General features: G+C 40.3%; 1 protein-coding gene across 1 annotated transcript in view; it reads left to right on the forward strand.

Moving 5' to 3' along the window:
• USP13 (ubiquitin specific peptidase 13) overlaps positions 1 to 12,247 on the forward strand; it is a 120,375-nt gene that overhangs the window by 43,468 nt on the left and 64,660 nt on the right. Inside the window, exons 4-6 of the mRNA XM_030328910.1 lie at positions 1,772 to 1,893; positions 7,781 to 7,923; positions 9,550 to 9,734. Coding sequence (XP_030184770.1) covers positions 1,772 to 1,893; positions 7,781 to 7,923; positions 9,550 to 9,734 — 450 coding nt within the window. The remainder of the gene's footprint in view (positions 1 to 1,771; positions 1,894 to 7,780; positions 7,924 to 9,549; positions 9,735 to 12,247) is intronic.

The raw sequence follows: 12,247 nt of genomic DNA on the forward strand, positions 1-12,247 counted from the left end.
TAAAGATTAAAGAATAGAAAAAAGCCCACACACTCACTGTTTTCATTTGTTCAGGTTTCCTTCTATTGCTTGTCTGTGGGCATAACTTTTACAAAGTTGTCATTACCATGAAGATGAATTTTGTATTTTTAACATTGCCATAGGATAAATATTTCCATGTTTCTACATAGTCTAAATAAATATTTAAATAATATTCTGTTGGGTTCAACACCATTCTCATTGAACATTTAGGTTCTAATTTTTAAAATTATAGATATTGGGGCATCCGAATTTTTATTACATGTAGAATGTCTGTGAATCATTTCCTTTAAATAAATGCCTTTAGTGACTTTAAAAAAAAATTTGAAAATCTAATTGCTTTTATTAAATGATTCATGAATTGGGCATCATTCCATCTAGCAAATAACGCCTTTAGTGACTTCTTAAATTCTTAGAATCATCTTTGACATTGCTTTTTGTCAACTTGAACTCTTATAGCTATCTAATAATGTTGGTTATTTCTTTATTTTGATATTTCTGATTCTTAGTATTTGGACCTTTTATTAAAAATTATTGAGACTGTGTTTCCCTGTATCTCATTTTCCGCTTAACACTGCCTTCCTTTTGAGAATTCAGGAGCAGCGCTGTATACAAAAAGATACTAAGTTTGTGATTGGAGGCAAACAAGAAGGTAATAACAGAACCTAGATCCTTTGGTTCTCAGGCAGCTGCTTCGTCTGGGAAAATAACTTCTTCCTATCTATAGACCCATGTTTGTGTACCTGTTTATGTGTGGTGTGAGTGGAATATGGCTCAATCGCTCTTTGTCACCATAGTTCCAAACATCTAAATATACAAACATGATCTGGGATCCTGGCATCCATGTGAATGTAAGGCTGAAATGTCCAAGGAAATACTGTGACAAGACATTTCCTTGAGCCTTCACCTAACCTTTAGCAGAGATTAGCCAAGCAGATAGGTGATGACTTGATAAATAACAGGCTAGAGGAGCTCAGTTTTCTTACTGGAAATTCTGCACAGCCTGAGGACAACAGGACTAGTTATATTATGGAGTTTTCCCCTCTGGTTTACAATGCAGTATTTTAATAACAACTAGAGGGGGAAGGGGACAGAGAGAGAGATGGAGACAGAGAGAGGGAGGTTGACATTTTATTTTTAAAAAATAGCCCTCATTCATTGACTACCCGTTATGTGCCTGATCTCTTGTCTACAATTTCTTACATACCCTTGTATAAACTGTGTGAGGTAAGAGCTGTTATCTCCATTCTACACGTGAGGAAACTAAGGTTTAGAGAGTTTGTGACTTGCTCAAAGTTACATTAAATTTTGGAGCTGGGATTGAACCTTGGGTTATCACTTCTGAAATCCTGTGCTTTCTTCCATCTTACAGTGTTACAAAAGACATTCCAACCCATTCTTATGCAATCAGGAGTCTGGTACCCGGCAAATCATAATTAACAATTTATTCCTTTAAAAATCTTTAAGAATTGAATATCTAGCACGTGTATCTATTTTAATTGTAAAGCTGTATGATAGGACTCAGTCTTTATACATCTGTCACTTATTAGTAAGTATTCACAACTTAGGAAAGATGGTAGACCTACATTTACTCCTGGTTTGGGGCAGATGGATGGTTGTCAGAGGAGGGAATCGTAAATGTCATGACCTTTGTTTGTCACTGCTGTGGATTTCTGGCTTTCCCAGTGAGTGCTGCCTTGGTGTAGAATGTTTTCTCTTCACTTCTTGTTCTTTGTTTTTGTTTTCTCCTCAGATCTAGATACTGATGACGATTTAAATAGCGACGATTATGAATATGAAGATGAAGCCAAACTTGTTATATTCCCAGACCACTATGAAATAGCACTACCAAATATTGAGGAGTTACCAGCCCTGGTCAGTGAGTGTGCACGGCTGCTAGCTAGATGCGCGTGACTCTCTGTGTCAGGTGTGTGTGCGTGTGCGGTGTGTGTGCATGTGGAGGTGGGGAAGGAGGGTTGAATGAGAGAAGAGGAGAATGAGCACGATCATGAGCATACTGCTTCTTCTCTGTGAAAGGGTCTTGCAGGGTGAGGTCTCAGTAGTGTTGGGCCAGATACCCTTTGCTGCGTGTTACTCCCGGTGCTGTACAAACATTGGGTTGGCCTCCCCCCAGGTGGCCTGGCTCCCCACTCCTGCTCCGTGAGCTGGTCCCCTGTCTCCCCATCAAGGTGGGCTGGCCTCCGCCAGGCGAGCTGGCTTCTTGCTGCTTGTAGTTCACAGTCTGTTGCTTAGATTTTCACACTGTGCCCCTGAGATATGCAGGGGCTGCTGGAGAGGGGTGTCTTCTCATGAGAGGAGTGGCTATATTTTTATATCTTCTGCATGTTAGCCCTCTGTGTGAGATTTTGTTTGGGGGAGAAATAAGGACTCCTCTGCCAAAACAACCGCAACACGATTATAAAAATAACCAAACGTTTACAAATCACAAGTCTGCGGGAGCTCTGTGGTAATGTGAGACTCCTTGAAAGTTTTGTTCCTCATGAGGACTAAGATTACTTTCTAGGTTTTAACATTTAGATTTAGTGGTGGATTTCTCTTCTCTTCCCTTCCCTTTTTTTTTTTTTTTTTTTTTTTTGTGGAATGACTTTCATCTTCCTGAGCAGTTATGAGGAAGCCAGGTTCTGTTTTAGTTTGAGGCTGTGAAGGGGCGTGGAGCTCCTACAAGGACGCAACTGTGTTTCCTGTGCTTTCCTGTACTGTCTCCCTCACCCCATCCTTCTCTGCTTTGTTCTCTTCCCTTTCTTTTCCTCTTTTCCAATCCGTGCATACCCTGAATTGTCAGAGCCTGGCCACCAGTAGTAGTGGGGTCAGGGTCAGTTGAGTTTAGGTATGCTAGTTCTTTTTTTTCCCCTCCTCACACTCCAGAACAAAAGCCAGGTGTTTAGGTCCCGGAATCTTCAGGACATTGTGTGACTCTGTGTCCACAGCCACCTGCTCACTTGCCTCTGCCAGGAGGGGGAGGGTGTTTGTGCTTGGGGTTCCCATGTCATTAGGGACCAGGTTTCTACCATACAACCTCTTTTGCCCCTGACCTACTTTATCCCTAAATACAAGACCACAGAAATGAAAATGTTGTGTATTTACCTATTGTAGTTCTTTCCTTTAATTATATGTGACCTATCCTTTTTAGTGCTAAGTGCAAAGTGTTTAGCAGTGCACAGAGAATTAAATTACCTCTCCTTTCTCCAGTTCCCTGTGTTGACTCATGTGGCTGTTACCAAGGATAAAATATGAGTGGGCAAAATGGTCTTACCTCGTCCCATTACCTGAAATTATATACTAAAGCTTGTATCTCCATGATACTGAGAGTACTTACTGCCTGCCCTTGTTTAATAAAACTCTTATGTCTGCTGTTGGAAAAGAAAGAAAGAAGCACATTGTGAATAAATGTCATGAGAAATAGTTTTTCTCTCACTCACTTATGAAGGAAAAGTCTGTGTGAAAAAAGTTGATAAAAGAGCCTTTAAGTGTTTTTTAATTATTCTTATATTCACAATATACTTTAATCTCACTCACTTAAGAAGGAAAAGTCTGTGTGAAAAAAGTTGATGAAAGAGCCTTTAAGTATTTTTTAATTATTCCTGTATTCACAATATAATTTGAAGTGTGAATACTTTTAGTTAAAATTGAAGTGTCATAGGAATCTGAATCCAACAATAAATGTTATAATTTTTAACACAGAATCTTTTAGAATTAAGAAATACTTAAAAATAATTTTTAAAAAAGGGGAGAGGGAGGATTATTTGGAAGTTGGGGTGGAGAGATTGAAGGAAACACCTGTATTTATCTGATGGTAAAATAATAGGATTTATTTATATAATAGGATTTATTTATTTATTTATTTAAACCTAGTTCCTGTATTTTCTTTTTATGCTTCTGCTACATATTTGGTGTTTGATATTCTCTTTTTAAGCTTTTAAATTACAAACATTATTGAGCTCAAAATCACCCAACCAGATGACTCTTGCTTCATCTTTTGAGCTTCTCAGCACAGAAAAAATTGCGTTTAAGATAGGAACTCCTTGGATGGTCCCGGACAGTTAAACCACCTCTCAGTGATGCAGAGTTCACAGACACATAGCATTTGAAGCTCAGTAGGGATCTTACAGCCTGAAATCCAATGCCGCATTTTAGATATCAGGAACTCAAGCAGTGGTGTGCTTGTAAATATTTAGCAACCAGCTCCCTGGGGGAAAAGCCCTGCTTTGTAGTGTTTGATGATTTCCATGGTGTAAATATTCCCACCATGGCTAATTTCAGGCTAACATGATGTCTCTGAATGCAGTGTTGAAAAGAGAATGCGCAGTAGCATACCATTAAACAGAATTTCCACCAGTCACTAACGTAGATGTAAATAACCTCAAGAGCACACGGAAGATCGGAAGTTATAGTAGAACAGGAAGTGAAGAGTTTTGAATATTTGTTACCTTTTAAAAATGTATTTTACTTAATTGTAAGTTTTTGTAATTTAATTACAAAACTAATGGCTGTGCTTAACAACCATCTTGCAGAATTTCTTAAAATTTAACAATCAATTTTGTAAGCCAGTTTGAGTCAGTTCCAGAACACTACTGAATTTGAAGCCTATGGAGACCTGGGATGGAGCCAGGACTAGTATCACGTTCTTTCTCTTCACTCTGGACAACAAATCCAGGGAACCAGAGAAAGATAATTCATAGTATAATTACAGGATAATGGATTCTGATCTTCAGCTGTGATCCATACAAACGGTCACTAAGTGATTTCAGATGATACTCTGAAAACACTAGATCAGTATTTTATAGTGGCCCAGAAGTTTAAGGAAATTTTGTTGAATGTCACCAAGAAGCGTATTCAAAGAAAAGAGAAAATATTATAGTCAAATCTTGGTCAACATTATTGTGCATTGCAAACCAGAGCACTTTAAAAAGATCTAATGGGGTGGAGAAGATTCAGAGGAGGACAGGGAAGGGATTGAGGTAGTCGTTGAAGCAACAAAGAGATTGTAATAACAGACCAGACTAAAAAGATTCGGATGTGTAGTTAGAAGTGCTAAGGCAGCACAGAAGTGTTAAGGCAGTCCAAACCCATAGAATGAGGAAGGGGGTTTATGGTGACCTCAGCCCTGTTTTCTAGGGTCATTCCTGGAATGAAGTGGGAGATGAATTTTGATAATTGAAAGAAAAGACTAATTGTATGTATAAAAGTGTTTGTAGTGAGAGATGAATGGGAATATCTCTTAAATTTTTTCTTTAATGTTTATTTTTGAGTGAGAGAGAGACAGAGAAAGACAGAGAGAGACAGAGCATGGGGGGGGGGAGGGGCAGAGAGAGAGGGAGACACAGAATCGGAAGCAGGCTCCAGGCTCCGAGCTGTCAGCACAGAGCCCAGTGCGGGGTTTGAACTCACGAACCGTGAGATCATGACCTGAGCCAAAGTCCGACGCTTAACTGACACAGCCACCAGGTGCCCCAGGAATATCTCTTTAATAGGTTTAGATATATTTATGGATGCCTGACGTGTAATGGAGTATAAGCTTTTTTTAAAAAAATGTTTATTTATTTTGAGAGAGAGAGAGAATGAGAGTGAGAGAGAGAGCAAGCCCATATGAGCCAGGGAGGGGCAGAGAGAGAGGGAGAGAATCCCAAGCAGGCTCCATGCTGTCAGCACAGAGCCTGATGTGAGACTCGATCTCAGGAACTGTGAACCGGAATCAAGAGTTGGACGCTTAACCAACTGAGCCACCCAGGCGCCCCGGAGTATGAATTTTTTTTTTTTTTTTTAAATTTTTTTTTTCAACGTTTATTTATTTTTGGGACAGAGAGAGACAGAGCATGAACGGGCGAGGGGCAGAGAGAGAGGGAGACACAGAATCGGAAACAGGCTCCAGGCTCTGAGCCATCAGCCCAGAGCCTGACGCGGGGCTCGAACTCACGGACCGCGAGATTGTGACCTGGCTGAAGTCGGACGCTTAACCGACTGCGCCACCCAGGTGCCCCTGAGTATGAATTTTTTTGAAGGCAGAGACCTCTTCCTTATTCCTGACTGTGTCATCACTTGGTAGTACCTTGCAGTTTTATGCCACAGAAGGATAGGATTTGATGTTCACAGCAGACCGCTCTGGCTGCTATGCAGAAGAGGGGCAGGAGTAGGAGAAAGGAAACTGCAAGGAGGCTGCTGTGTAGCCGTCTGGGTGAGCTGTCTTAGTGGCTGGGACAAGAGGAGTGTGGTTGAAGTTGAGAAGAGGAAGGTTCCAAATAGAGTTTGCATGTAGGAGTGATAGGAATTGCTCATGGTTTGGGTGGGGGTGGATGGCAGCTGAGGGAACTTCCTTCCTTGCCTCTTAATGAATTCTAGGGCCACTCAGGGGAAAATACTGTGCATGAAGTTCAGCTAATTGTGTGGGATCTTAGTGATGTAGAATACAAACCTAAATTGAAAAAAAAAAAACCATTAAAACCATCCAGTGGCTTTTATTATATTCAGAGTTGGGCATTCATCGCCACTATCTCGTAGAATATTTTCATTAGCCCGCAGCCATCACCCCTCAACCTGTCATCCCTCCCAGCCTCTGGCAATTACTAATCTACTTTCTGTCTCTGTGGAACTGCCTGTTCTGGACGTTTCATATAAATGGAATCATACGATGTACATAGTTCTTTGTGGCTGGCCTTTTTTAAACCTTACATATATTTTCAAGATTCACTCATGTTGTAGCATGTATCAGGACTCCATTCTTTTTCATTGTTGAATTTCCATTGTGTAGACATATGATATTTTATTTATCCACTTAACATTAACAGGCATTTGGGTTGTTTCTGCTTTTTGGATGTTATAAATAATACTTCTGTGACATATGTGTACAATAGTCTTTGTATGGGTACATATTTTCATTTATTTAGGATACATACCTAGGAGTTGAATGCTAGGTTATATGGTAACTCTGTTTAACCATCTGATGCCTAGGTATATTTAACCATTTGAGGAGCTGCCAAACTGTTTGCCAAAGTGGCTGTACCATTTAACATTCCCACCAGAATATGTTTTTAAAGACAGCTAGAGATAGTTTTTACAGCATTAAGTAAATGGCAAATGTGGTGATAAGGCATGTGTCCAGGATCATAACAGTTTGGGAGAAAGCAGAGAATTTGCATCCCCTTCCCCTGTGGTCAGTTGGTGCCAAGCTGGACATCACAGATTTGCTCATGATGTCGACTGATCTGGCACAGAGATACCTAGGCCTGTCCCCATCCAGGGTCACATTTGCACCAGATTAAGAAATGGAGCCGTGCTGCTTGCATTCCATTCAAATGCCCTTGACCACATGCCATTGTGTGATGAGTTGAGGATATTGGATATCTGGGTGTATATTTGTTAGGAGGAAAACACACCAGTTGGGTAAATCCTAGGCATTCCTGTAGCTAATGTCACTCTTGTAAATTGTTCGCCATATACTTTTCACTCAGCTTGCTAAGAAATCGTTAAATCTGACTCCTGTGCTTGGGTTTACAAACTGGATTTGGTTTCTTGCTATCTTGTGTCATTATCAATAATATTGCACACGCCAGGTTAGGGATTAAACCTAGCTAGATTCATGGAGAAAGTGCTGGAATTAGCTAACTAGGATCTTGCTTTTATGGCAACTGCTGTTTGAATTTTCTTGGATTAGCCTGTATTTATTAATAAAGTTTTAAATTTGTTTTCTAGAAGTTGATGTTCTCTCAAACTGTTTTTACATATGATACCTGGGTTTGTCTTACAGGTAACAATTGCTTGTGATGCAGTTCTCAGCTCAAAATCTCCATATAGAAAGCAGGACCCAGACACATGGGAAAATGAATTGCCAGTATCCAAATATGCCAATAACCTTACCCAGTTGGACAATGGAGTCAGGATTCCTCCAAGGTGAGCATCAGCTAGTGAAATGGAACTTTACCCCTTAAAACTGGGCAAAGGAATATTTACTTTTCTACCTTTTCTCTGAATTAGCAGTTACACATATTTTTACCAGATGCCTTTGATTAAAAATGAGCTCAAAATTCTTTCCAAAAATATCTTTACCTTTGTGGATTCCGAACATGTCGAGCCCATACCCCTGAGCCCATCTCGCCCCTAGGTTTCCAGTGGCAGGTACCTGCAACTCTTTGCTTGAGGGCTTTCTCTGGCTGCTTGAGGCTAGGTAGGCCTGGCCATGTGTCAGTTAGAAATGCCACAGAGTTGGGGCGCCTGGGTGGCTCAGATGGTTAAGCATCCGACTTTGGCTCAGGTCATGATCTTGTGGTTTGTGGGTATGAGCCCCGTGTCAGGCTCTGTGCTGACAGCTCAGAGCCTAGAGCCTGCTTTGGATTCTGTGTCTCCCTGTCTCTCTGCCCCTTCCCTGCTCATGCTCTGTCTCTGTCTCTCTAAAAAATAAACATTAAAAAAAATTTAAAAAGAAATGCCACAGAGTTAATGTTCCTTCCTATCCTCCTGGAACAACCCTCAAAACCTCAACCAGTGGCTGTGGAGTGGATGGATAAATACCCTGGACCCTTACCCCTTGAGTGGGCCTATCTCCTGGAGTTCCCCAACTGGACTGAGCTCCAGTTGCCCATGATGGTCATCTTGTTGACAAGCCTGGACTGACTTCCTGACCTTTCCAGTCTTATGTTCTTACAGTGCTTCTTGGGATCACCTCCTAAACAAGCTATTTACATTCAGATCTTTGTTTCAGAGTCTGCTTCTAGGGGACCCCAACTTATAAAAGTCTTTGGTTGTCTCATTTTTGGCTGGAATATTCTTTGGTCTACATTAGCATCTCCTATCAGGTCTGTTGTGTTTCAGAGGCAGGTACTCGAGACAAAGAGTGGATGGATTAGGAGGGTGTCTAGTCTTGTTGAATCCTGCCTGTACTGAATTCCCATTCTGTGTGGTCTTAGGGGAAGACAGGCTACTTCTGGGCCTCAGTTTCTCCCTTTGACAATGGGGCTGGTAATACTGATTCGGAAGGGTGTTTATTAGAATTAGGAGATCAAACTTCTGGAAAATTAGGTGATCAAACTTCTGGAAGGTTCCTAGCACATACCCGACACTTAACCTTCAGTGAAGTTGACATTCTTTCTACTTAATACAGATTTACTGTGTAGTAGCATTTGTTTAAACTAGTTTTACTAAGTGTGGCTAATGCTTTAGAACTTTACATGTTTATATACATGGGATCCTTAGTATCTTAGATTTACGTATTATTTATTAGTGTCCCTCACGTCGGAATTTTAAGGAAATGACCTCCCCTCCCAACCTCAGGTTCTATGTCAGTTTTTTAAGGTAAAACCCATTGTGGAGGCAGACAGGGTACTGATTGGTCCTGCTGCTCTGAGAGGGGTGACATTAATATTTTGAAGGGAGAAAAGGAGGAAAGAAGCACTGGTTTCTGTTGTCCACTGACTGTTTCCTGTGATCCCCAGCTTGAGACACTCTGTTTTCTTAGATGTTAATTTTCTAACTATGCTCTGAGTTCTGGCCATACCAACTGCTCTTCAATGACTTTTTCAGTGGTTGGAAGTGTGCCAGGTGTGACCTTCGGGAAAACCTCTGGTTGAATCTGACCGATGGCTCCGTGCTGTGTGGGAAATGGTTCTTTGACAGCTCCGGGGGCAATGGCCACGCGCTGGAGCATTACAGAGACATGGGCTACCCTCTGGCTGTGAAACTGGGAACCATCACTCCTGACGGGGCAGGTGAGTGTGCCTTTACTGACCTGGGGAACTTGCAGTGGCTCCGTCTTCATTTAACCAGTGCCTTCATTCCCAGGGTGGAGGGTGGAGGGTGGAGGCCATGACATAGCTCACGTTTGAATCTTGATTCTGCTTCGTACGAGCTGTGAGGTCTTGGGCAAGTTTTCAAATACTTCTCAGCTTCAACTTCCTCATCTTGAGGATGATCAGGGCATCTCCCTCATAGGGGAGGGAGGCTAATGTGTATAAAGTATTTAGCCCAGTTCATACAGTAAGGCCTTAATAAAAGTTAGTTGCTACTGTTCACTCTTATTATTATCTTTTTATATATCTCTTGGTTAAGAGGACAGGGGTAGGAACCAAGACCTGTGAAGTGAACAGGGATAATCAAACCACAGTAGAGGGAAGCCCTAGAATTCATTAGGGGGTTAGTATCGTTTCAGGAACAAATGGGTTCATTATGGAGAAGAGGGGTTTTAAAGGCTGTTGTGTGACATCAGCTGGCAGCAAAGGGTTGGATTTGGTTCCTGCTTGTACTGTCAGCTTCAGAGTTGGCTGTTTTTATGCTCTCACACTGTATGCTCTCAAGTGTTATTTTTGGCCACTTTTGTTTAGTTAATTCCATCTACCATTTTGTGATGGAAAAGAGAAATCATATCAGGATCAATAACAAGAAACTTAAATACTGAGCAATGGCCATAAGAATCCATCATGTAAGTGTCATTGAAAACGTTTACTAAGCATAGATCTGGACCAACAGCTAGGTCAGTCTTCTTCATCTTTCCAAGCTTTAGTCTCTGTTTCTTTTTCATTTTAAGGTAAGATGATTTTTTTAAGAGACGTACAAAGACATTTGTCTTTTCTTCTGTTCTCTTTCTAGGACTGAGTTAGCCTGCTTCAGAGTTAATTGGTTAGGGTGTTTTCACCAAATGTGGCATACTTCTTGTCTACCATGCCTTTTCCATCGAACAGGTTTTGTTTTTCATTTGTTTTATAATTGAGGGCTGACAGTTTAGTCATGTCAAGACCTTTTGATGCACATTTTGGATTATTTTCCTGCTTCCACAGTTAGTGGACTAATGTTTAACTCATTAGAGATAAGTAGCTGCAAAAGTCCCAATTCCTGGTCCCAAACCTTCCTCCCGCAAATGGATAAACCTCTCCACAAGCCAGGTTGAATCCTAAGAGTTCTAGGATCTGAAGAAGAAATTCAGGACATGAAGTTGGGTTGGGGGTTACAGCAAGTTTCTTACAGGTCTTCCCTATGTTGAATGACTGCTGTATGAGGCAACCATCATTGTCCTTTTAGGGGGCTACAGAGGGAAGGGTTTATAATGTAGGAATTCTAATGGGCAAAATTGCAAGGGGAGAATAATTTGGATGTGTCTTCTTTCTATGTTGTTTTTTGTAGTGCTTTGATAAGACCAGTTATTAGAAGTCCAGTTCTCGGAACAACCTAAGACTACAACTATTTGTATACATGGCTTAGTTCTCAAATTTCAGTTGTTTTAGGGCAGAGCTCTTGTCTTACTCATCTTTGGGTTCTGTATGAAATCTTACACATGGTATGCCCAAATACTTTTGTTAAATAAACCAACTCGTATGTAAGTATTTAAATAATTAAATTCTATTTAAATGTATGCTAATAATAAAGGCAGGGGTTAATTCTGTTCTCTGTGCATCTTTAAATTTCCAGAAGCCTTTTTTCCGCATGACACTTACTTTCAAACTATGATTTAGAGTATATCTAAAGCTTTTTTCCTTACAGCTTGAGGAAGGAATGTTTTATATTTGCCCCTTGATTAGACAAGAAGCAGATATTTAGTGTAACATATTTAGAAAACAGAAAAGCTTAGAGAAGTAAATAAAAATCACTAGTAATACCATTTGGCAAATCACTTCTAACAATTTGGGTATTTCCTTTTAGTTTTTTTTTCCATGTTTTAAGGCCTTGATAAATTCTTTCTTTAAAATTTTTTAATTAGCATTTTTAGAAATTTTATCTATTTGGGAGAGAACACGAGTGTACAAGTCGGGGAGGGGCAGAGAGAGAGGGAAGAGAGAGAGAATTCCAAGTAGGCTCAGTGCTGTCAGTGCAGAGCCAGATGCGGGGCTCAAGCCCATGAACTGTGAGATCATGACCTGAGCCAAGATCAAGAGTTAGAAGCTTAACTGACTCAGCCACCCAGGTGCCCCAAGGCCTTGATCAATTCTTACACAACACTCAACAGCACCCTCAACCCCTGCCCCACATTTTTACAAAAATTGAATCATAGTGTATAAAATTTTATTCCTTATTTTCCTCTATTTAACATTAAATATGTATATATTTCATGTCATTAAATATTCTTCAATAAATATTCTATGATAGTTCCATAAATTATTTCACTATTCTCCTATGAGTTGTTATAATTTTTTTGCTATTCTGATGAGTATCCTTACATATATGGAAATCTTTGGATGTTTGTCTAATGATATATTTAGGATAAATTCTTATGGACAAGGATTGATCCTTT

Source organism: Lynx canadensis, chromosome C2 (assembly GCF_007474595.2).
Source record: "Lynx canadensis isolate LIC74 chromosome C2, mLynCan4.pri.v2, whole genome shotgun sequence".
Lineage (NCBI taxonomy): Eukaryota > Metazoa > Chordata > Mammalia > Carnivora > Felidae > Lynx > Lynx canadensis.